We start from the raw sequence: 24,989 nt of genomic DNA, 5'->3' as shown, positions 1-24,989 counted from the left end.
CAGGTCTTAATAGAAAAGAGCTACAGATGGTTCCTCAGGTTATAACTGAAAATGTAACAAGCAGCTTTTTCTTTGTTTTGGAGGCTGTGTGAAGAGTGCCCTCTTTACACCAGGTGTGACCGGTCCAGCTTTGGGTATACGCACATACCCATGAGCAGAGAATGTTCATGCCGCTCTTCTGCTCACTGGAAAAATACACCCTACCCTTTGGTCTGAGGCCAAAATTTAAGTCCCCAGAAGCCAGATGACATACCAGCCTGCATCAGTAACAGGCCTGTTGGGAAAGGAGTGAGAAAGGTATGGAAGAAGGCAGAGGGGAGGCGTGGGCGGCGCAGCCCCTGACCTGTGCTGTCTGAGCAGGTCAGCGTGGGAGTGGGGCTGGCTCTGCGTCCACCCAGGAGGCTCTACAAAGGCCTGCAGCAAGCACAGGCACGGGCATATTTCTACAGCATGCATTCCCAAACCTGTTTTCTCTTTCATTATTCAAAAAATAATATTAAAGAGTTTTTTCTTTATTATTTTGCTATATTTTTAATGTGAAGTGGACAACCCCCTGGGCTCCCTAGGTGCCACTCTTGGCTTCACACTTAGGAGCTGAGTGACCTTGGACATGTTACTTCATAACTCAATTTCTTCATCTGTAAAATGGGGAAAATAAATAGATCTATTTTAGGGCTCGCAGATCAAACGAGACAGGGTAGGCAAAGCTACCAGTGAAGTGCCCGGCATAGAGTAAGCACCCAATAAATGTATCCCATGAAAATAACAGTGTATGTGCCACAGCTCCTAGCAAAGCTGACTGTAAGATCCCTGGTGAGCATGGTCTCACCTAGTAAGTGGCCTGTCAACTGTGGGACCAGCCATTATGAATTAAGGAACAGCGAAGTGTGTGCTCATTAACACCTGGAAACTGGGTCATGAATGCTGCTGGGTCACTCATTCACCATCTAAGGCTGAAGAAATCCAGGCTGCACCCCGCGCCTCAGACGGAGTCATCATCGTGCTGGAGGGGGGGCCATTCCCCAAGGTGTGCAGAGGCGGTAGCTTACCCCTTCCCATGGCGCTGTCCATCCACGAGGGTTACGTGGCTTCCTGAGCTCCCCATTCACGGGCTCGATCCCCATCTCAGCTCAGCCCAAGGCTGGGTGACTAGTGTCACCCATGGCAGAATCCAGGTAGGAGGTGGCCCCACACCTACCCCCCAGTCCCCTGGCCTTCCCTGAGGAACTACACCCGGTGCTCCTCAACCTGCTTTCAGTTGGGAACTTCTACCCACCCTCGTCTATATCCCAATGCTCCATGACCGGAAAATGAAAACCCAAACACTGACCATCCTTATCCATGAGGCCTCCGTTTGTCTCCAAAGGAATTCGGAAAGGGAGACAAGGATTACAGACAGAAGGAAAAACCACTAGAAAATCTCAAAGTGGTGGTATGCTTACTTCAAGGCCAAAGGATAGGGGAGACATCATAAGAGCTTCTGCATTGAGCGGAGAAGGTGGGAGACATGCTAGAAGGAGCAGAGAGGGTGGGAGAAAGGGGAGCGGGCCAGCCGGCGTGAGGGCACGAAGGAAGAACAAAGAGAGTTCTTGGGATCCACCCGGGCAGGGACCACCTCTTCCTGCCCCTACCGTCACCTCTTCTGCAGGTCACTGTGCCAGCTGAGCCCTTCACCCCTCTCCTTCCCAAGGATATGCAGGTGGACCCTGTAACCCCACCGACCCGAATCCCAGCCCGTCTCCAGCCCCTTCTGCATCAGGTGGGAATACTTTCCAGCCAAGTCTGAATTGCCCTGAAGTCCAAGTTCAGTTCTCCAGAGGACACATGGTGGCATGGGGCCACCAGACACAGGAGTCATGTCAGGCTTTTTGGAGGATGACCTGCAAAACCACCTGGAGTACACTGAACATTTTTTTTTTTTTTAATGGGAAATGCACTTTGGGATTCTAAAGGAGTTCGAATGAACTTCTGGAATGGTGAATGAACTAGAAATTGTATTCTCAGGTACTAAGTAATATGTAAATATGGTTACAGACAAGAGTTGAGGAAGGTGGGGTTGGTTAGAGAAACATTACTCCCTCACCCAAGCAAACCGAATTAACCACATGCAGTATACGTCCCAAATGACAAGTCCTTGGCACTTAAGGGACACAGCACTTCAGGGTAGCTTCCTTCATGCAAAGAGGCTTCAAATACTATGTTTCTCCAAAAGAATAGGAAAGCTTGATGTTTTTAGACAAAGCGGAAGATAAATCCTCCCCTCCACCCCTTCTATATAAAATATAAGAATGTTCTTATATTTATAGTTCAGTTTTTGTTCTATTGTTGCATTAAAATCAATATGCAATCCAAGTCCAGCATTCAGTTTTCAAGACCTAGTATCTGTTCATAGATTCTCTTTCCTTTGAGAAAAATGTATTCAGCAATTATTTTTCTCTGCGTTGTCATGTTTCTTTGGTAAAAGTCAGTTTTCTTTCTCATATTTGCATTTCAAATACTTGGTTCATCAGTGTCACTTTACTCTCACACATTATTAGAAACATTTTCTTGATCTTTCTCTGACACTAAAAATGCTTTCACCTTTGGAATCATTTGACAAAGAGTGGTGGTGGCCACAGGTGTATTCACCATGGGCTGGACACCAGGGGGGGTAACCCACAGTTGCTGAAGTCGGGGGTTGGTGCTGTGAAGCCACCTTAGCTTCCATCCCAAGCCCCTGTTACCTTTGTCTCCTCGCTGTCGGGGTCTTCGAGCCAAGCATAAGGGTCACAAATTTTATGCCCATGATAATCTTGTACCTGCAAAAGACAAAAGGCAGTATTAGCCAGGTAGTGCCCAGCCCTAACTAAATTCACATTTTCTGAATGTGATGGAGAAAGAGGAAAGGGACACACAAAAATACCCCAATTGGCTCACTGGCCACACGTCTGCCCACATTCCCACGTGAGCCGCAGTTGGCGGGTTCCCAAAGGTGTTGAGCCACCCTCATGAAAAGAGTGTTTTAGCTGGAGAGGGAAGATGAAAGGTCAGAATAGGAAACAGCTCTGTCTGCACAACCCGAAACAAAGGCTGCCGCTGTGCTAAAGAAACTTAAAGTGTGTTGTCAGTGGTACAGCACAGATTTACACAATGCGGCTGAGAGGCGAGGGGGCGTGTGCGAGGAACCCCCACACGCGTGCTCGTTTCTCTGCTCTTCTAAGCTTACTGGTGACTAGAAATCTCCCTACAACACATACTGTGATCGGGTTTGCCTTTGAAACCGCCAAAAAGCAAGTTTACTAATGTTTAATGCAATGATTCTAATCGACGTCAGCTAAAAAGGCTGACTTAAAGTGCCTTCCACAGAACAGTTCTAAACTGAAGCCTTTTTTCTGGTTATGAATTGCTTTCTTTCACTGCAAAAGGAGGCACAAAGCATCTCCCATTCAGACTACCCTGAAATTTGGAGAGAGAAAATTGCTTAGTGTAAGCAGGGCCTGGCTGACGGGGAGCCTTCGGGAGCTCCCACGGCTGCTCATCAATATCACCCGGAAGCTTCCAAAAAGCCCATCTCCCTGGGCTCCGAGACCCATCGAGTCTGGGCGAGCAACTGGGAGTCGCCATTCCTCAGATGATTATACCTAAAGAAACTTTCAAAGGTAAATAAAAATCATTATAAAATCTCCCATTGTGTACTACAGTGATTAAATGGAACCACATGGAAAATGTCTTTCCAAGCAAGTCTTCAAACAAGTCTAACAATCTGGCTAAGGGTTCTCGTAAAGGTTGTTGGGATAATTATCAGTATCTCAGATGAATTTTTAATCTGTCTCCTTCTTGCTTTTCCTGTAATACCAGCAGGAAGGGCTATTCCCTAAGGGAAGCAAACACTCCCCTGGAAAATGAAGGCCTGCTGCTTCTAGTGCCAGTCAAAGCCCCAGGGCGCCTGCTAGCCAGGAAAGAAGGCTCTTCCTGTGCCTAAGACCCCAGGCGCTCTGCAAAGCGCTTGCTTCTGTCCTCTGGTGCCAGGTGAGAGAACACCTGGGACAATGCACACCTGGAGGAATGGGCAGATAAAGCAGAATACTTGGGAACTGTTCTCATAAAACAACTGCCTGCCTCTTCACGAAGATGGCACCGAAAGCAAAGAAGGAAGCTCCTGCCCCTCCCAAAGCTGAAGCGAAAGCAAAAGCTTTGAAGGCCAAGAAAGCTGTGCTGAAAGGCGTCCACACCCACAAAAAAAAGAAGATCCGCATGTCACCTACCTTCAGAGGGCCCAAGACACTGCGTCTCCGAAGGCAGCCCAAATACCCTCGGAAGAGCGCCCCCAGGAGAAACAAGCTTGACCACTATGCCATCATCAAGTTCCCCCTGACCACCGAGTCAGCCACAAAGAAGATAGAAGACAACAATACACTTGTGTTCATTGTGGATGTCAAGGCCAACAAGCACCAGATCAAACAGGCTGTGAAGAAGCTCTATGACATTGATGTGGCCAAGGTCAACACCCTGATCAGGCCTGATGGACAGAAGTAGGCATATGTTCGACTGGCTCCTGACTATGATGCTTTGGATGTTGCCAACAAAATTGGGATCATCTAAACTGAATCCAGCTGGCTAATTCTAAATATAAATATTGTCTCCATTTATGTCTCATGTCTTTATGTTGACTTCTAGTTGGCTGCAAAGAGGCCATACTGTGATGCATGTGCACTTAAGTAACATGGCTTGGGCAATACTCTTGATCTGCTCACCCAGTTGGAACACTCAGCCATATCACCTCACCATATTTGCTGTGATCCTGGGGTGGGAGGGGGGTTGAGGTAGCAGAGATACTTATGACTAGGGTTAGTTGTTCTGGGAGAAAACTACAGTTGCCACCATCATAATAGTAAGGTGCAACAAGCTTTACAAAAACCCCTTTATCCTTGGAAAAGGCTTTGTATGAAACAATTATCTAGAAATTCATTAGCATCCAGTTCAGGGCATTGTGGGTTAGCTGGCTTTTCATGTAGCACCTAGTCTCTGCACCCATCTACCATGTCCGACCAGTCTGTCTGCTTCCCTCACCCCTTGCCAATAAAGAACAAGGACTTCAGAAAAAAAAAAACAAAAAAAACAACTGCCTGACAAGCTCAAGGGACATAACACCAGACTAAAACCTCTCCTGTTGAGACTTCATAAAATTACCGATCTCCAATGCTTATCAAAAGCCTAAATGTTAGTTGATTGTTACCACTGAATGAAAGCTTTTTATCTTTTCTTCTAACATGCAAGTTTTTTACACTTTTATATACCTTGAAGTGGTTATAAAATATGCTTAAAATAACCTTCTTTTCTCTGACAATAAACAATCAGACAAAGTTTTGGTTGTAAAGCATCTTCCAATGGCAAATTTTTAGGAGCAATGGAGGAACGAGACGGCAACGTAGCCAGTTCACACAGAGTTCAGGTTCAGACCTGGGACTACAATAGTCTGCTAACAGCTTTTCCCCAAATATTACCTCCGCGGGGACAGACCAGGCACTTTAAAACGTTCCTCAATTATGATTTTACTAAAACTCAGACATATCCAGAGACTTAACTTTTCATAAGGAAGGGGAAAAAGATTAACTAGAAATCGTGTGAGTTTAATGCTGAGTGAGGGCACTGGCAGGTACTAGACCCAATACAATGGGCATCTGCTGAGTATCCTCTTGTCGTGCCCCACATTTTAAAGCAACCTTGGAAGAGGGTTGATGATGTCCTTACGTTATAGATTAGAGTGCAATTCAGGGAGGTTAGTAAGAGTAAAGGTCACGGATTTACTGTTTAGTCCTAGATCACTGTCAGCTAAACACTGTGCCATAGATTCTAGCCACACTACTTCTCCAGTCCTCATGGGGAGGTTACTACTAACTTACTTTCCAGATGACAAACTGAAGCTGAAGGGAACTAAAGCATTGACAAAGGCCAGATGGTTGAAACTCAGAAGGGCTGTGACCCACCCCGAGCCAGCCCTAAGCGTGTGGACTTAACCTCCTGGCTAATGAACCAGGCCAAGTGTTAGACCAGCAGGTGCACAGCTGGACCCTGACTCGGTGCCCAGTGCATCCACACGGTGCTACCTCCTGAACGGTGTTTACCTCTGGGGAAACAGCCACATCTTCCCAGAACCCGCATCACCATCTAAAGCAGATCGAGGGTCCTTATCCACAGACACTTAAGCAGGCGAGAAACTGATTCTGTCCAGGACAATCCCACAGACATTCCCTGGGGCTAAGGGTCCCTTCCCCCTTTCATTTTACAAGACCGTACCTACGAATGGGCTGGTCGCATACCCACATCTCTTGACTCAAGCTGTGCAGTGGTATCTGATTCTCGCAACTGATTTAAGTTCGCAAACCATTCCTTCTCTCTCCCAGAGACTTAGAACACAGAGCCCTGAGAAGGCACCGTTACCATTCAACATGTTACTCATACTGTTCAACAGCTCAGTTGCTGCCTTCAGGATAAAGTGCAGACTTGTACACACAGCAGGGAGAGCCCATCAAACCTGGCTCCAGTTTTTTTTTTTCTTTCTAGTCCCCATCCACATGTATCCACATAATGACCTCCCTGCCATCTACAAATAAATGCAACTCCACGTCCATCCGGCCCTACATATCTACAGCTTTTAGTAGCATAGCTGGGAATGTCCTATTGACTTCAGCCAACTGGCCAACTTCAGGCTCAGTTCACACAGTATCTCCTCCTCTGGGTGGAAACGAATCCCATCCTCCTCTGAGTTCTCCACTCACACTACACACTCTTCGAACCTGTACTGGAGCTGAATTGCCTGCCAGGAACAGGAGGCTGTGGGCATGGGCAATGGCGTTATACTGGAAGTGTCACGGCTTCCAAATTTCGGCTCATCAGGGTAGAAATCCACCAAAAAGCGTTGCGTACTCCAACCAGTTCCGCAGGAGACTGCCAGGTTGGCTGAAAGATGTTCAAGTGAGAGAGACAGAGAGCTACAGCAATCTCTAGCCCCTGCTAGAGAGGAACAAACCCTTCCTAGACATCAAGGATACAGTTTGAGCAAATGTATTAAGACCAGGGCTTAGTAATCAGGACTCTGTCACAGGAAAAAGATACCCCAGGTAGGTAGGATAAGGACCCTATGAGACCCACCGAGCAGTGTCCAGGTTGGACCAGCTACACGCCCTTGGCCATGCGGCTTAGGGGTATCATGCATTGTTAGCTCGGTGGTGAGAAGGAACTGGAGAAACTGAAATTCACGGTGTACCTTTCAAATTCATTGCTCATGATCTTTTAGCTGTCTTTATAAAATCCTCACTCTCTACCCTTTCAAGAGCTGTTGGACATAGATAAGAGAACTGTAGGACTTTAGTAACCCCAATAGGGAAAAACTAAGCAGGAAGTCACCCTAAAAACAAAGTAAAATGAAACTAAAATGGGGCTTATCAAACCATACTTCCTTGTATCTACCCTGAAAACTCAAACATCCTCAAGAGCTGAACTGAGGAATTCACATGCCTTCCCATCCCTAAAGCACACGGCAGGGCTAGACTGTCATGTGAATGAAATGAATGACAATATTCTATTGGAGAGGCACGTGGCTCTGTGGTTAGCCAAGCTAGCCCTGTAATAGGTCATATATGAGAAAAAAAAGCCTACGACGGGTAAGTGACCTTCCCAAGGGCATCCACACAGAAAGCAAGAAGACCAGGACTGGAACTCAGGTCCTTCTCAATGGTCTGGCCTCTTCCCACTCCAGCAGGGTCGCTTTACTCCCATACACAAAGCAAACAACCGCCGAACCACAAGCGCGGAGCTTCTTGGGCTGTGCCAGCAAATGTAATAAGCAAGCAGTCGAACAGACTGAGAAAACATGGTTACCAGATGGCCCCTCGTAGAAGAAAGCATGAACACATCCGTGCCACTTGGAAGTCTTAATTTAAAACAACATGTCCTTTACTCTTAAGCCTCATTAGCCTTTAACCCCAAAGAGAGATGTGATGTACAGTATATACTCCCCGGTATACATCGGTCAAAATCAAGTAGAAAAAAATGAGAACTGCATTATACAGAAATACTTCTATTGTGATTCTATTTTAAGTAATCTCTAATACATTTGGCTATTCCTAAGAGAATCATGCCCACAACATTTGGATTCACTCCAGTTCTTAATATGCCAAATTAATTTTTGCACAAAAAAGGTGTTTGCCCAGAATTCCGCCGGCTGGATCTCCCTGTAGGTGGAAGGTAAAGGGTGGTTAACCCCTTCACTAGCCAAGACAAACTCATTCTGAAAAAGGCCGTCCCCTCTCCCGCCTAAGGCCTCCGCTCACCCCCTTCAGCTCCTTTCCTGGTTTAGGAGAACTTGGCTGGGCGCTGCCACACTCCAGGGTCACCGCTCCACCTTCCCAATTGCCCGGTCCTGTCTCTGCATCCCCAGCGCCCAGCGCCCAGCACCCAGCACCCGGCCTGGGGCGGAGCAGGCGCTCAGCTCCACACGCGCTTTAAAATCGAATGAATGAATGAACTTCGACTCTGAGGGTTTTAAATCTGGTAGTTCAAAAAGTTTGCTTCCGTTTTCACATTTCACATCATCTGCACACTTCCCCCCGGCCCCCCACCGGATCTAAGCGAGAGCCCCCTCCAGCCCCAAAGCAGCGGCACGCTCCGGCCTCCCACTCCCTCCGGACGCCCATTCGTACCGGGGCGTCTGCCCTGGACCCCACCGGCTTCGCGCAGCGGCCCCGCGGCGACTGACTGGGAAGCACCCCCGGCTCCGCGGCCAGCGGGCGGACGGGGACCTCCTCCCGGCGCCCCCGGCCCGCGGCTGGCAAACAAAGGCCGAGGGGGGAGGGAGGCCGCGGGGCGCGGGGCGGCGGGCGGGGCGCCCACCTGCGTCTCGTCGCGGGACACGTCGGGGTACTGGAAGGACGGCATGGCCGGGGCTCCGGGACGGCGCGGGGCGCGGACGGCGGGCGGGCGCGGAGGGGCCGAGCGGGCGGCGGCGGCGGCGGCGGGCTGCTCTCGGCCGGGGCTCGTGCGACCCGACCGGCGGCGTTGGCGAGGACCTGCGGGAAGCAGGAAGCGGCGGTCGGCGAGGCCGGGAGCCCCTCCCCGGCGGGCGGGCCCAGCGGCGGCGGCGGCGGCGGCGGCGGCGGCAAGAGGGCGCGGGCGGCGCCGAGCGTGCGTCTGGCCCAGCGCACAGCTCCCTCTGCAGGAGCGCCGCCCGGCCCCGCGGCCCCCGACTTCCCTCCGCCGGGCCCTTCGCCGCTGCCGCGCCCGCGGGGCCTCCCTGCAGGAGAACCAGTAACGGGGTTCTGCCTATTAATTCATCCCCCCGTCCTCCCGTTCGCGGCCCGGGTGGGGGCGGCGTGGAGGCCCGGCCTCTCCTCGGCCGAGTGCGCAGAGGGCCTGCGGGGGACTGATCGCCAGTGCCCGCGACCGGGCTCAGGGGAGGGAATAGGGCTCCTGATGGCCGAGAGGGAACCACACGCCCCTGCACTCCGACACCCCCGGTGCGCGCTGGCGGTGGGGCCCCCGGATTCCGGAGGTGCACTGCGTGCTGGTAGGAGCACGAGGAGCCCTTATCCCAGACTTAACCAGTTGAGGGGGGATCGAGGTAGGAGGGCTGGAAATAACCTAGGGTTGTTTGTTCATCGGGCCCCTTTTATTCCTTCCCTGCCACCGTGTTTGTTTAGTGAGCACCTACTATCGTCCTTGTGGGGGGGAAACATACCAGACAAGATGCTTGCCTTCAAACCCATGACATTTTAACAGCTGTATTTCTTCATCCTCCGGCCAGTGTAGGTATGTCTTCTGGTCTGGCTTTCTGGGCCACCAGGAAGAAGTTTTGTGGCCCCCGTCATCGGAGCTGTGGTGTGTACCCAGTGTGTTTTGTATTCCTGGCTTCTTAAAAGTCCTGGGAGGAAGGTATGGATGAGGACTCACTAGCTACTGTGAACGCCTGCCTTCTGTTTGTTTTTATTGCCGTCCGGGGTGATGCGCCTCACCCGCAGTTCTGTTTCTGGGCCTGGGGGGATGCTAGATGATCGTGTTTTGCACGGCTTCCCAGACCCCACCACCTCGGGCAAGCCGAGAATCCTCAGTTCTGGGAGAGCTCACACTTCTGTTCATCGGGCCCCTTATACTCCTTCCCTGCCACCGTGCCAAGCTTCGTGCAAACACACACAGGGACAAAGCACTGGGTAGCCCAGCATTCCTGACTTCAGTCACTGCCCCCTGCCTCACCTGCCTGTCCCCTGGCCCAGGGGCTGCCAGGCACTGCCCTAGGCTTCTGCCATCTGTGAGGAGTTCGTGAGAAGCAACCCCGGAACACCTGACTCAGCAGACCCCCTAATAACAACAACGACAGTTATGCTTATTGAGTGCTTCTTACATGCCAAGAAATGATCTTATTTAAACTTTATGAGATAAGAACCAACATTATCCCAATTTTACAGTTGAGGAAAACTGGGGCTGACTTGCCCAGGACTTCACAAATAGTAAAAAAAAAAAAAAAAAGTCAGAGGTAGAGCCGACATGCAAGCCCAGATCTCCGATGCAGCGCTCGGTCTGTACCCTAACGCGTCCCTCGGTGTCTGCGAGGACACCAACAGCAGCGGGAACTCCCCTAGGCCTTCGTTTTAGCGAGACCCATGGTGGGAACTGTGGGAACGGTGGCACCTAAAGGACAAATCAAACCCCAGGCATCGTCCTCTGTCCCCTCTAGGCTGATATGCTGGCGCCCAGCTCCTCGGGGCCCAGACAACGCCATGCGCTCCGGCTAGAGTCTGTGCGCCTGCAGTGACAGCGCTGAGAGGACGACGCGATGGCACCCACTCCCGTCACGGCCACACCGCCATCGTTCACTCCCCGGGTTTGCCGGGTACTTGATAAAATGAGTCGTGCGCTTTCATCCTCCCAGCAGAGCCCATTTCACAGATGAGGAGCAGGAAGCTCAGCAGCTCTGAGAGAATTCGTGCCAAGTCATCGCACAACTAAGATGCAAATTCATCGGTCGACTGCAAAGTCCGTAATTTACTTCGTCCACGGAAAGTGAAGACAAAGGAAGTAATTGAACCATCTAAGGAAGGCAAGGATTACCTCCCGAATAAATAAACCGGAGCGCTCTTTAAGCCCTGTCACTGCACACTGTTTACGGGGAAGTTACAGAATGAATTCCGTGAGAACACACGCTCTAACCTGGGACCCAAGGTGCCCGGAGATGGGGGGTGGGGGGTGGTAGAGGCATAGAAGGACCCCCAGGGAAGCCTGCAGCTCCCCCTCTATCGCCTGACCCCGAACTTTGTACCCCACTCCGTTCACCAGAGTCACCTGGCAGGTAGGGGTCACTTACAGCTGCCTAACTGTCTCAGCCCCACTGCCAGTTCTTGCCAAGTCATGGGAGACCACCACAGAGCCGTCTTTCAAGTGATTTCGGGTACGCGCACAAGGAGGCTTGACCAAGGGGTAAGCGTGGACTGAAATCCATCGCACTTTCCACAAGCTACACTGTGCACGCAGGCAGTGGCTGCATTCGCCTAGAGCAAGGGGTGCCTTTACATCCTCACAAAGGGCCACTGGCAAGGGGCTGCATCTGCCTAGGGGAAGCCTGTTTCTCTAATTCATACAAGAATGCCATCTTGTTAGCCCCCCCTTAAAGACTGACACCCCAGGTGCCTGCCCAGAGGATCCATTCTTTCACTGGGCTCTGGTTTCCAGGGAGCTAGTTGACCGACCAACTAAAGGGTGGGCCTGAGTCATATGAGACTCATTTTCCCCCAAGATTTATATTGTGTTTGCAATGTGACTTTCAGTGAAAATCTTTTAAGTTCCTATATATTTAATCTCTGCAAGGCATGTCAAGGGTGACATCATGGCCCCTAGAGTGAGTTAGGTTCTGTCCATGGCCCCGCCCCAAACGGTTTCCCTGGCTTTGAATGAGAACTCACCTCACCAGTACTTTTGTCCACAATGTGACAGAATTGGATCAGGTGGTTTCAAAAGTTTCTAAGATTCTGTGGTTCTAAGAAAGAGCAGAAGCAGAGATATAGAAGCCTCAAAACCAGCTCTGCAATTAAGAATGAGAGTGCCCTGGGGGAGTGTCCACACCTCACAGATGAGGGGAAGGTGGGGGAGAGGGAGCAGTGATTGTCTACCTACTAAAGGGGTTTTCTTCCCTTTCAAACCATCTACAAGCGTGTATTTGGTTCAGAGACCACCACTGGGCCTGTAGTCCGTACGAAACCCATAGATCTGTCTTTGCAGGAACTGCAGCTTGTCTGTTCTAATTCCCTTCTCTCCAGCAGGCGTTGTGGCTGAAAGGAAATGTGAGGTGTCCAGAATTTCTGCTGTGAAATCTAAGTCTCCACCTCCTCCTCCCCTTCTCTGCTTAATGCCTGATCGAATTAAGTACTGGAAGGAGAGCATAGGACTGAATCAAGCCCAGGCAAAAAATTTGGGCAGAGGAAGTGAATCGAATGAATCTAGAATATTCTTCTACTTCAGTTCATGGAACTTACTTATATCATTTCTAATGATAATCCCAAGTTAGGAGTGTTTCTAGATCAGGAGAGAGGAATCTCTTTTCTTATTCCGTTATTAGGAGAAGAATCAGGTGTGGCCCCCACATGTAAAATAAACTCATTTTATTTAAAGAGAAAGATGAAATGATCTATTCATCTGCTTTAAATTTGGAACTTAAAACTATTCAGTAGATACAGTATGTGATACAAAAATGTGTCCGTTCAAAATTACTGGCTAAAAAAGTAGAGAGGTAGGAGATTAGGAAGGAAAAGGGAGAGAAAATGATAGAAACAAGGCAAGATACAGACAGCATCTTGGATGAACTAATAATCAAGAAAGGTAAACACAAAATATTAACATGGAGACAGACAACACATGAAAACACATGCAGAAATCAGACTTGGACAAGAGAGAGTCAGTCTGCATGGAACACACCTCATTTTATGGCCATCAGAATATTGTTAAAATTTTTTAAGTTTGTCGAACGTTCATAACTCTGGGATAATTAATGATGGGCCTTTGGGTGCTCTTCCCATTAATGTAAGTGGTGTATCTCACCTGTACACAGCAGGTTCTCCACCCTGCGCAGTACCTCCAGTTATCTCTGGACTTAGTAGTGACCAGACTGGTTTTCTCTTTATACCTCTTCTGCCATGCAGTCCCCCCAGCTATCATCGTGAATTAGTTAATTCTAAAGAACCAAACCTATATTCAAATTCACTGTGCTGGTCTTATTTGATGTTTATAGTTTAGCCATTCCGTTATAGACCACAGTGTAGTGCTACAGCCTATAATAAGTTATATGTTCTTGGAAGCATTAACCTTCAGTCCATTATGCACGGCACTTTTGGAGATTCAGTGTCCTATAGCACCTGAAGGGTTTACACCTGTTTGGTTTTGGGGGTGCCCCAACCCCTAGGACAAGCTCAGGTCTCTAAGCCCTTTCTTGCTGGTAGCTCAAATTAAAAGGTAGCTGGCAAAATTCCTTACCATTTTTCTCCCTTTTTTTTTTGGTAGAGGGAGGGAAAGAATCACTATATTGTTTTTATGAACGTGGGACATGGAGACTTCGAGTTTGGAAAATAATGCCAAGTGGATATGTGCTGCTTAGGAAAGAATTGTTAGTGCCTTGCTAGGCCCCCAGAGACACCTTTCTCCCTCCTTCCGAACAGACCAGCCCTTAGAAAATACAAGCAACACCAGAAGAATGGGCGGCGGTACGGTACCCGACTAACACTGCGAAGGACATCATTTACTTTGCCTTCTATGTGAATGGAACCTCCTGGAGTTATGCAGTGGAGTCGCCCTGTGCACACTCCAGAAAGACTGCCCCCCCACACAAACGACTGCCTCTGAGTTGTGTACCACAGGGGCCGTCTTTGAAGAAAAGCATCCTCGTGTAGGCCCAGAGGTCTTCTACTGACTAAATCAACCACCATTTAACACATGATCACAGATCATGCAAAGAAACACTGGCTTTTAATCTCTTAGCATTCAGCAGCATGTTCACACTTCTTTGATGTCCTCTGTACACAGTACCCTATATACGGAAAAGTAGCTCTGAGGATATTACACTAAATAGCCTGAAAACCACATTTCCTAAATGCCCTCACCATCTGATTTCTGGCTAGGTCCTGTCAAATGGAAGAAAACAGAGATGAGAAAGGGGGAGACACCACTTCTTTCCTCAGCATTGATTCTGGCAATGGCAGGCACCTGCAGATCGCCACAGGCCACCCCAACGGTGGGAGCATGGTGAGTATGTGGGGAACGTTCATCTCCCAGACGGTCCAGCAAACGTGCAGTTTCAAAGGGACTGTGGACTCCCCGCTCCTGGAGAGTCCATGGGCGTGCAGGCTGGGCTTCCTGAAGAGTCGTGGTAGTGACTGGGGGCAGGGGGGCTGCAGCGTCAGCAGTGTTGTATTCCTGGGGTCTGGGAAACACCTCCTAACCTTTGCTTCTCCATCCTTAGGAGAAAGCATGGCTTCGGACAGTCACTAACCTCTCGGTAACATCACCTTTCCTTTTTCATCTCCCAGGCCATCCCACTTGTCTAGCACATTTCTTATATTAAAATCTCTCTGTTTCAAATATCTAGCACTGTTTTTTTTCTACCTAGACAACATTTTTCAACCATGAATAAGAGTAATAAAAAATAGCAAGCAACATATTTAGACCCTCTGAGGTTTTAGATCTTGGAAAGATCAGCTACATAATATAGAAGGGCAAGGTGTGAAATGTTTGAAGAAAAAATGTCATCCCCCAAATAGTAAGTTGAAAAAAAGTATTAATATGACCTGATTAGATTTGGAAAACAAACAAAATATAACTTTTAGAAATGAAAAATAAATTGGTGTGGTAAAAAAGTCACCAATAAGCTAAATATAAAACTAGAAAAAAGCCAAAGAGAATTGATGAGTGGAAAAGTAGCTCTGAGGATATTACACTAAAAGCAGCACAGAGGCAAGAAGATGGAAAATAATGCAAGGGAGAAAAGCCATTCGATCATCTCTACACATTAAGAAAAGAAAATTCCATACTCATTCATGAAAAAAAGGAAAAGTAGGACTAAACGAGAACACCTTAACCTGATTAAGGTAAATGTGAAAAACAGACACAAGGACCAAAAATCCCAACCCTACCCCAATGATTTTAAGTATGGAAACACTGAAGAATTCCCTGTATAATCTCAAAAGAATAATAAGCACGCCACTATCACGCTTTTATTCCACACGGAACTGAAGGTTAGAAAGGAGAAAATGAAACTGTCATTATTTCTATGTGATATGACTATTTACTTAAAGGACAAAATATCTGCCAAAAATTTACTCAAAATAATGACAGTTGCTCATTGTGGCTGAGTATATGATCAACATGCAAAAATCAGTTATATTTCTAGAAATATGAATAAACAATTAGAAGAATTAATGTAAATAAACCTACTTACAGTAGCTGCAAAAAGTATAAAGTATCTGGGAATAAATGTAAAAAAAGAGATGTGCAAGGTCAGACCACAGAAATTTTGAATATTTTCCTGAGAGACATAAAAGAATACCTAAATCAATTAAAAAAATATCCCATGTTCATGGATTGATATACTTAATATTGAAAAGAAGTCAGTTGTCCACAGTTGATTTATAAATACATCACAAACACAGTTAAAATCTTAATACCATTATGTATTTGTTTTTTGTGGAAATGGGCAAGCTGATTCTAAAATTTATATGGAAGAATAAAAGATTAAGAATTGTCAAAACACCTTTGCAGAAGGAAGGAGGACTTTATCAAGAATGAATATAAAGCTAAAGTAATTGAGCTGGTGTAGTGTATGAACAGAGATGGGAAAATTGACCAATGGAATGGAATAGGAGAGCCAAAAAACAACAGCACAAATACAGGGAAGTTTGATACCTTGACAGTGATGCTTTTGTACATTAGTGGGGAATGGAGGAACTATTTAATAAACAGAATAAATGTTTATTATGAGGAAAAAAACAAAATTGTTTACCTGTTGCCGATCATACCAAAATAAACTCCAAAAATAAACCAAACAGTAAAAATACCCGCCCCCTCAAATCTCCAGAATGATTAGAATGCAAATTTCAAAAGCAAACTTTAAGACTTATATAAAACACACGACTTTCTTCCTTATCTGAAGCTAGGAAAAAATTTCTTAAACATGGCGTATGAAAAGGTCACTGTTCAAGAACATATTGATTAATTTGACTGCATTAAAATAAAGAACTTCTAGCATCAAAGGAGACCTTAAAGAGAGTGAAAAGGCAGGATGCTAGCTGAGAAAAGCCATTCGCTACACATCAAAATAATATTTCCTTGGGGGTTGAAAAATGAACAAACAACTTAATAGGAAAGTAGGCAAAAGATGTAAATCAGTGTTTTATAGAAATGGAAACACGTATAGTCAACCAACATTCCGAGCCAGATAATATTAATAATCAGGGAATTAGAAATCATGATCCCAGGGAAGTTTCATTTTACACCTATTTACTTAGCAAAATGTCAGAAATATGAAGGTACTAAATACAAGAGAAGCTCTAAATTCTTACGCAATGCTGGTGGGAGCATAAATTGGTACAACCACATAATAACCCCCTAATGAAATCCCAAAATATAAATCAAATATTAACAGAACAACAAACGGGAATAAATACACAATCATAACAAGAGTTTTTAATCTCTTAGTAATTAAAGAACAAGTGGACAGAGTTAAACTACAGATTTGAGCAAAATCATTGACAAAGTTGATGTATGTTTCTAACAACTATAAATTATGTATTCTTTTAAAGCACAGATAAATTATTTTAAAAACATTTGGCCCATAAAACAAGTCTCAAAAGTTTTTCAGTGAATCAAAGTAATATAGAAGGTATTTTCTGGTTACAATGAAATCAAGTGAAAATTCTTAACTAAAAAATACCAGTATTTTTAGAAACTAGGAATTAACTTCTAAACACTCATGAGTCAAATTAAAAAAAGAAAATCAGAAATATTTAAAACTGAACATTAATGCAAATCAAAACTAGTAGTCTGTAGGTTAAGCAGACTTAGAATTTATTTATAGCTTCAAATGCTTGTTTTGTAAAATAGGAAAACCTACTGATTAATTAGTAATGCATTTATTTTATGAAATGATAAAGAATAGCAAAACAACCCCCTATATTAGAAAGAACTAATATAGAGGAAAAAATTAATGGCATAAAAATATATTGAGAGTAAAGAGCCAAGATTTAGTCCTTTGATAAAATTGATAAAAATCTGGCAAGGTTAATCAAAAGAAAACCAGAGAGTGGAAAAGTATGCAAAATCAGGATGGGACTGTAAACAAAACTATGGTTGGTACAGATAGAGAAGATATTATGAACAATTTTATGCCAAAAAATTTGAAAATTTCAGTGAAGTGGATAAATTCTTAGAGAACTGCATCTTTTGAATACTGACATTAAAAAGAAAGACTTGACCAAGGACTATTGAAAAAATTAGTTAGGAAGCAACTCAGCCCTAGATGATTGTCAGTCTCCCAAACATATAAGGAGAAAGTAATCAGTCTCACACAAGGTAGTCCAAAGGAGAAAGGGACTATTCCCTGGCTCATTTTATTAGTTTCACATAATCTTGATATAAAATATGATTAGAATAGCTTATTATAATGGTTAAAATAACTTTTTAATATAGATTCTAAAATATTAGTAATGTGTAGGAAGGACAATCCATCATGGTCTAATTGATTCATCCCTGGAATGCAAGGTTGATTTGCATTAAAAAAATCAATTAAATTTGCCACCTTAGGAAAACAAATGAGAAATAGCACGTGATTATTTTAATTTTTACAGAAACATTAAAATTCAACATCTATGCATGAATTATGACTAAAGATAGGATTATGTGTGTATATAATTTTAAAAATCTATGCATAAATGATTAGAATTAATAGAATTTAGGGAGCTCCTGGTTATAAAATGGATATATAAAAAACAATTATAGAGTTTACTTATGGTGAAATCTAAAAAAATTAATGAACAAGCAAACAAAAGAGAAACAGATTCATAGATACAGGGAACAAACCATAGGGGAGGGGGGTGGGGGATGGGTGAGCTAGGTGAAGGGTAAACAGAGGTACAAACTTCCGACTATGAACTAAAAAATGTCACAGGGCTGAAAAATACAACATAGGGAGTATACTCAATAACATTATAATCACTTTATATGGCAACAGATAGTAACTACACCTATTGTGGTAAGCATTTCATAATTTATGTAATTGTTGAATCACTATGTTGTACACCTGCAACTGACATAATAGTGTACATAAATTATACTTCATTAAAAAAACAATTGTATCTTTCTATACAATAAATGATGCTAAAACAATTGTTCATTAATATGGAAAAATTAACATTGGACTTAGAGCTCATATTATAGATATGAAATAAATCTCTAGATTAAAGACCTCACAAAAAAGAAAGAACAATACATTTTTAGAAGATGAACAGGAAAAAAGAAAACCTCTTAGTTTTAGGATGGGGAAGGATTTCTTAAACAAAAGCACTAACCACAAAGGAAAGGAATGATCATTCTAATTACATAAAAATTAAGAATCCCCATTCATCAAATTACATCATAAAGAGAGTGAAAAGAAATGTCTACATTCAGGAGGATAACATCTACACCATGTATAACTATCAAAATCTAGCATATGGAATATATTTTCCATATTCTGAGGAATCAGTATGAAAACATTTGTCAGCCCAGTAGAAATGGGCAAAAGACGTGCACAGGCTCATCACGTAAGACTCCAAACTGCCAGTTAACACATGGAGAGATGCTTAACTTCACCAATAATCAGGGAAATGCAAATCACAGCAAGGTGGTGTCATCACAAACCCACTAGATCAGAAAAATTAATTCTGGAAATGCACAGTGTAGGAGGGGTTGCAGAGCCAGGGGCCCCCCTCTCCTGCACTGGTTGGGGGAGTACAGGCTGATAGAATCACCTCTGGAGTACAGTTTTGCTGGACCTCATGAACACCTTAAATGTGCACATGTACCTACAACTGGCAATTTCACTCTTGTCTCTACTTGGGAGAAGCTTACACGGTTGTGCACCAGAATGTACAGGCAAGAATGTTTCTAACAGTGCTTGTGCAGAATATCACCAAACTAGAAACAAACCACGGGTTCATTAACAGCAGACTGAATGAACAAACGGTGGTGTACACACACGGTGGATTATACCATATATGTTATTTTAAAGTAAAAACTGGTACTATTTGCTTGACTTTAACAGACGGAAAAGAAGGCTAAATAAAACTTACAGGGTTGATTTTGTATTTGGTCAACTTAACTAACGGATAATGGAGGGAATCTCTTCACTGAATAGCTGGCTAAGCTGGCGCCAGTGTGGAGTCCTCTTCGGAGGCTTTCAGAAGGAACCAGACACTGGCCCGCTGGTTGCCTAAGGAAGAAGGAAGGAGTGGAGCTGTCCTCTGAGGCCGTGGGTGCCCGTCAGGTTGAAGGGGAGAGCAAAGCTTAAAGCCACACAGTGGGACCAGGATCCAAGAAACGGAAGCCTATCAGATCTGAGAGGTCCAAAGGCCGACGTCAAAGTTACAGTGTGTGACCCAGAGTTTGGGGCAGGGAGATCAGAGCTGATGTGGGTCACGAACTGTGGAACGAGAAATGATACAGAGAGGGGCCAGGGGGCCTTGGAGAAGGTCCTCAGTGAGTGATTACTGCTCTCGTACTTAGGATATTCACAGTCAGCTGTTACCTGTGGTTTATTTAAAGGCCAGCAAGGCAGCAGGACATGGGTGGTTCCACAGAGCGTCAACACTCAGGGGGAAAACACCAGTGAGCGTGCTGACTGCAGGGTAATGTAAGGAAGCCTCCCCTTCTATAAACAAACAGCCTTCGGTAGCCTGCCAGGAGGGAAGCTCCGGAGCAGTCACCCAGGGCCTCAGGACATCTCTGCAGTCAGCACTTTCCAAGAGCTGGGTGCTGTCCGGGGAGGCTTCTGGATTTACACTAGTGTCTTCGCTTCCCAGTGTTGCCCTCTCTGTGCTTGCTGCCCACTGGGCTCAAAAACACCAACTCTGGCTGCTCCCAGGACCACTTTTCACAGCTTAGAGTAGGCATGGGCTCAAAGAAAAACTTTCGGAGTAAATGTAGCTCACTTATCCTCCCTCAACAGCCCAGCCATGGAGACCAACCAGGCTTATCCCTCAAAATACACAAACTTCTTTTTTTTAGTTGGAAGCCTGAGGATTTGGAGTCCGTTGGATAAAGAAGGAAGCGAAGTGTTCATACTCTCCCCACTTCTGGGGAAGATACTCTGCTCTCCAGGCGGCTGGCAGTCACTGTGAGCTAAGGGCTTCTTGAGGTCCCCGGCACCCCTCTGCCAGCCCCCTGCCAAGCCAATGTCACGAAGAGGTGTGCAGGACAGACCAGAGTGTCACGATTTCACCTGAGCTGGGAAACTCTGGGGTAACAGTTGCAGATTCCTGGAAGGCTGAGCACAATGCTTTGGGGTCCTTTTCTCTTGTCTCTTGTGTCAGAAACAGGCCAACTGCTCACTGGCTCCTGTACTTGGAAGTCGAGACTAATTCCTAATTGTCGCAGCTCTAAAATCTGCTCATCAGAATTGTGGGCCCCCTCCTGATGGTTTATCTTCTCACGGCAGCCCCGGTTTCGCAGGCAAGCCCCCAGCCCCCTTCATTGACGAACAGGCTCCGGTTCACACTAGCCCCGAAGTTCGCTGCGCTGCCCTCTGCTGGCCTGACTCAGATTCGGCAGCTCTGCGTCCACTCCGAGCGGGAGGGGCCCCTGCAGTTAAGTACTAGGCTTCAGATGTGAGCCTCACCCTAGATCCACTGCATGACCAGCTCCCAGGGCCCTTGGGTCCCTTTGTTATCTGGTGAAATTTCCAGCTCATAGAGAACTTGACAATGTTTATGCTCTAGTACAGTTTCTGCAGATGGTGCGTGAGGCTCCCAGAGAGAGAGATGTCCTTCCTTAATTCTGCTCCCCTGTGCATCGCTTAATCGTTCCAGGGACACTGTCTTCTAAGTCCAAATCCTGAGGCTTACTCTACACTCTAAGCCACTGGCTGTCTCTTGGTCCTTGAGTATGTTGTCCAATACTTCCCCTAGATCATTAAGGTAGAGTTAGATATCCCTTCCCTGAGGTGCTGCACCCTGGAATTTCGCAGTGATGCCGTTTGCGTCCCATCCGTTCTGAGCAAGACCATTCCCATGAAAACACGTGTGCATACCGACTAAACTGCTGAGCGCTCATTCTGTGTGCACAGCCCAGGACTTCATCTGCCTCGTCTGCTCTAGAAAGAATGTACAAATATTAAAAATATATTATCTACTATGAGGCCTCTCGCATCACAATACAGTACAAACCCAAGATGTGTTATTGGGAATTAGCCTGGAAACATGGCAGACACAGTTCATGTCCTCATGGAGGCCAGGTTCTGGAGGGGGGACCGGCGCAGCAGGACCTGCAGGACAGGGTGCTGTGGGAGCCAGGTGTCACCTAATGCAAGCCCGGAGAGACAGAGAAGGGATCCCCCAGGTAGGAGTCACCCAGCTGCAAGGGCCAGAATGAGTAGGAATCAGCCAGGTACAGATGAGGAGCTAGCAGGTGACGTGGGGGGGCAGGTGAAGAAAGGAGCTTGTCACGGAGATGCTGAGAGCTGGAGGAGAGAGACGCCTTCCAGGGGACGTGGGAGATCAGCGTGGCTGGAGCGCACAGAACAGGGGGGAGTGAGGGGCGACGCAGCAGAAGAGAACTGGCCGAGTCCGCAGGCCTCCTATACGCATTGTTGACAGGGAACGAGGAGAGCTGTGAGCCAGTTTTATAGTCAACAGCAGTGTGTGGCTCAGATGTGTCACGGATGGGACTGAAAGGCAGTAATAGTCAGGCCTTGCTGCCGCAACAGAGTTTGTAAAATCCAGTGACTTAGGGAACAAGACGTTCATTCCTTTCTGGCTTTACAGGACCTGGTGGCTTCAAGTCAGCAGCCGGGGGGTAGAAAAGGGTGAGGTGAGTGCTGGTAGTCGCAGGGACTCAGGATGGCTGCAGCGATGCCCTGTTAACACGGTGTCACCCCACAAGCAGCTGGGACAGGAAAAGGGGCATGGGGGTGGGTGGTGTTTGTGGGCCGGGCCTGAAAGCTGCACATTGTGCTTCTCCTCACATCCCATCGCGCAGACACATCCCTGCGAACTGCAGGGAGCCCAGAAAACGGAGCCGATCTATTCACCAGGGAGGAGAGGATTTGGGGGAACAGGGCCGTCTCTGCACAGTAATGGAGGGAAGAGCTGGTGGACTCCGGAGCAGAATCCTTGCTCGCACTTTCCCCGCAAAGCCTTTGTCTGTTGTCTCCCATAACCTCTGAGTCCTTGTCTTCCTGTGGTTTCTGACACCCGCCTGCAGATGCAGTAGACCCCCTTGGATTATTTATCTCAGCTGCAGCCACCAGTTTTTCCTAGAGGACATTGTATACTTTTTGATCAGTGTCCCCTGACTCTCAGCACGGGAGGCTGTTTGCTGGTCCAGCTCAGCCTGTGTGAAGGAAAGAGTCCAACCCTGCTGGTCAGTTGTGGCAACCAGAAGGGCCGGGCGCTGAATCAGTACGTGGCCCCCTGGGCCAGCAAGACGTCAGTCCCAAAGCAGCGCGCACATAACACGCTCAGAACAAACCCTCGGCTCACTTGACCTATTTCCGTAAGACCCAGCTTTCAAAAGGGGTAACCACACCCGGACTGACCAGTGATTGTTAAAAAACAGGGATGTCAACACGCTCTGAACTGAGTGCCAAGAAAAATACGTTGTGTGCGTGGGCTTGTGACGCTGCGCTCAGCAGGGACGACCCAGTTCGGCGTGTCTGGGGCCGAAGGTGCCGGGGGCTGCCCTCCTCGCGGCTTCTCTGGCGGGGTTTTAGGAAGAGGTGTGTGTGTGTTGTTTCAGAGGGAGTTGGAGTGACTCCTTTCATAACCGCTGATTAGTCCTGTTTGCCATTAGGACATCCCAGGCGTCCATCAGAGGCCTCATTGTTCGCTTATTTCCTTCTTTCGCCTGGAGCGATTCCTTTCACCCAGCAGCGTCGTCTGGGTCCTTTTTCATAACACACCGAGGTGTGGGTGGAAGTGGTAAAATAAGGATTTGGAGATAGCTTTCCTCATCGAGAGTTTAAAACTGGCATTCGTCCAAGATGAGGAGGGATGGGAAATGTGTTGATGAAGGTCGTGTTTTTATTTATGTTCCAGATATTTCAAAACCAGGTATCTGTGCTTGTGATTCATACATAGACCTCCCCTGGTGTGATAGACAAACAGGCGCTGCCTAGAAAAAGGAAGCCTGCATGATAGGCTTTTTGTGTCTCTCTTCATTTATCATACAGGCGTCATGGAAATGCAGGTAAAGAATTGGCTTTCGTTAAAGCCGATTTAGGTATTATCATGTATAAGAACTTAGTATTTTGATATTGTCTGAAAACATGACATAGTCATTATTAAACACTGGAGAGTCACATATGAGATTCAGTGAGCCGTCTGCACATAAGGGTAGTTTTGTTTGCCTTTCATCAGTAATGCTCATCTCTTATTCTGCTCACCTTTTTTAACCTTTCTCTAAAACATATCTTCCAAGAAGCCCTCCTTCGGTGCCCTTGGCCTGACTCACAGAGTTTCTTTATACTTTGCAATTGTACGCCACATGTGGCGAGGCCCTGGGTCCGTCCAAATAGGCCAGGTTATGTTGACGTAACCGATAAGCCCAGATCTCGATGGCATAAATCAACAAAAGTGTGTTTGCCTCTCATTCTTTACGTCCACGGGGGATGGGTGAGGAGTTCCGCTCATGGGTAGATATTCAGGGACCCAGTCCAGACCTACAGAGGCTCCATCCTAACGTATGTTGCATGATTATCATGTTAGGGTGAAAAGAATGTAGAGAAACAAACCCTGGCTTTTGAAGCTTCTGTCTGCAAATGGGAGGTGGCTCTTCATATTCGACTGGCCAAAGAAGTCACATGGCCACCCTTAACGGCAAATCAATAAGAAACAAAAGATAGGTGAAATGAACAAACACTGCCTTCTATTTGAAATTCTTACAGTTTTAAAGCACTTTCCCAGACATCTCAGGGAGGTAGGATGGGTAGGTCAGTAAATAGTCTCATTTGCCATGCAAGGAGATCAAGGCCTAGAGAGACGAGTCATTTATTTTAAGGCCAAACATCTTTCCTTTAGATTGGGTTATGATGCCAGGTTTCTTTTTTTTTTTCTCTTTATTAATTATCTACAGGTTTTCAGTGTATTTGTGAATTTTGAGTTAACAAGTGCCAGTACCGTGGTGCTGAGTAACGGGAACCAAACATTTGAGCATCTGAGAGAACTCCCAAGTCGCTTCAGGGCTCCCTGCTCCACTAACTCTAGGAGTTGCAGGGGCTATTTACTGTGTGCTGGTAAATATGGTCAGCCAGGCGCCACCTGCTCCTCTGTGCTCGCCCTACTCTCCGGGCCATCGTCTGTGTGAAGGGCTTGATGCCTCTGCTAAGGAACTATGCTCCTCCCGAGAGGATGGTGCCTGCGACCCGGCTGAGGCCTGGGGAGCTGTCCCCTTTCATTCAGGAAGCCAGTGCCCACAGTGTGAACAGCGCCTTTAGCTTTTACTCCCTCTTTGGTTTCAGCTCTTTCTCTTTCAGACCCAAACATGAGCCCTTGGCCACTCTGTGACATGCCTCAGTGGGTACATGGGCTCCCACGTGCCCTCGCTGGTCAGCCCAGTGGGCCTGGCTCTCCTCTCTCATGAAGATGACCTCGTTTCCAGAAGGCCCTTCCATCACTCATTTAAAGGACACCTGGCGAGCCCACTGTACCCGTCTTGCAGATATGCCCACATTTGTCTGAATGTCACATCAGTGGACCAACTTGCTACGATGTTTTTGAAGAGGCATAGAC

At 46.5% G+C, this 24,989-nt stretch overlaps 1 protein-coding gene, 1 long non-coding RNA gene and 1 pseudogene across 6 annotated transcripts in view; 2 read left to right on the top strand and 1 right to left on the bottom strand.

The window, feature by feature from the left end:
• The window catches only part of PREP (prolyl endopeptidase), a 103,223-nt gene extending 94,182 nt beyond the window's left edge, over window positions 1-9,041 (bottom strand). Inside the window, exons 1-2 of the mRNA XM_037012298.2 lie at window positions 8,872-9,041; window positions 2,724-2,798 (exon numbers count right to left, since the gene is read on the bottom strand). Coding sequence (XP_036868193.1) covers window positions 2,724-2,798; window positions 8,872-8,916 — 120 coding nt within the window. The 5' untranslated portion in view covers window positions 8,917-9,041. The remainder of the gene's footprint in view (window positions 1-2,723; window positions 2,799-8,871) is intronic.
• LOC108405260 (large ribosomal subunit protein uL23 pseudogene) lies at window positions 4,087-4,624 on the top strand (annotated as a pseudogene).
• A 2-nt stretch (window positions 9,042-9,043) lies between the features above and the next one.
• Window positions 9,044-14,595, top strand: LOC118971314 (uncharacterized). 5 transcript variants are annotated; one of them, XR_012124702.1, is made up of 6 exons: window positions 9,044-9,544; window positions 9,782-9,909; window positions 10,709-11,193; window positions 11,308-11,448; window positions 12,288-14,259; window positions 14,477-14,595. It is a non-coding gene; the product is annotated as an uncharacterized lncRNA (long non-coding RNA). The 5 variants fall into 5 exon arrangements; XR_012124703.1 differs by having other exon boundaries at window positions 9,787-9,909; window positions 10,709-11,448; XR_012124701.1 differs by having other exon boundaries at window positions 10,709-11,419; window positions 13,677-14,259.
• The last annotated feature ends 10,394 nt before the right edge of the window (window positions 14,596-24,989 follow it).

This window comes from Manis javanica, chromosome 13 (assembly GCF_040802235.1).
Source record: "Manis javanica isolate MJ-LG chromosome 13, MJ_LKY, whole genome shotgun sequence".
NCBI classification, from domain to species: Eukaryota; Metazoa; Chordata; class Mammalia; order Pholidota; family Manidae; genus Manis; species Manis javanica.
This window is presented reverse-complemented; position numbering and strand designations above follow the sequence as displayed.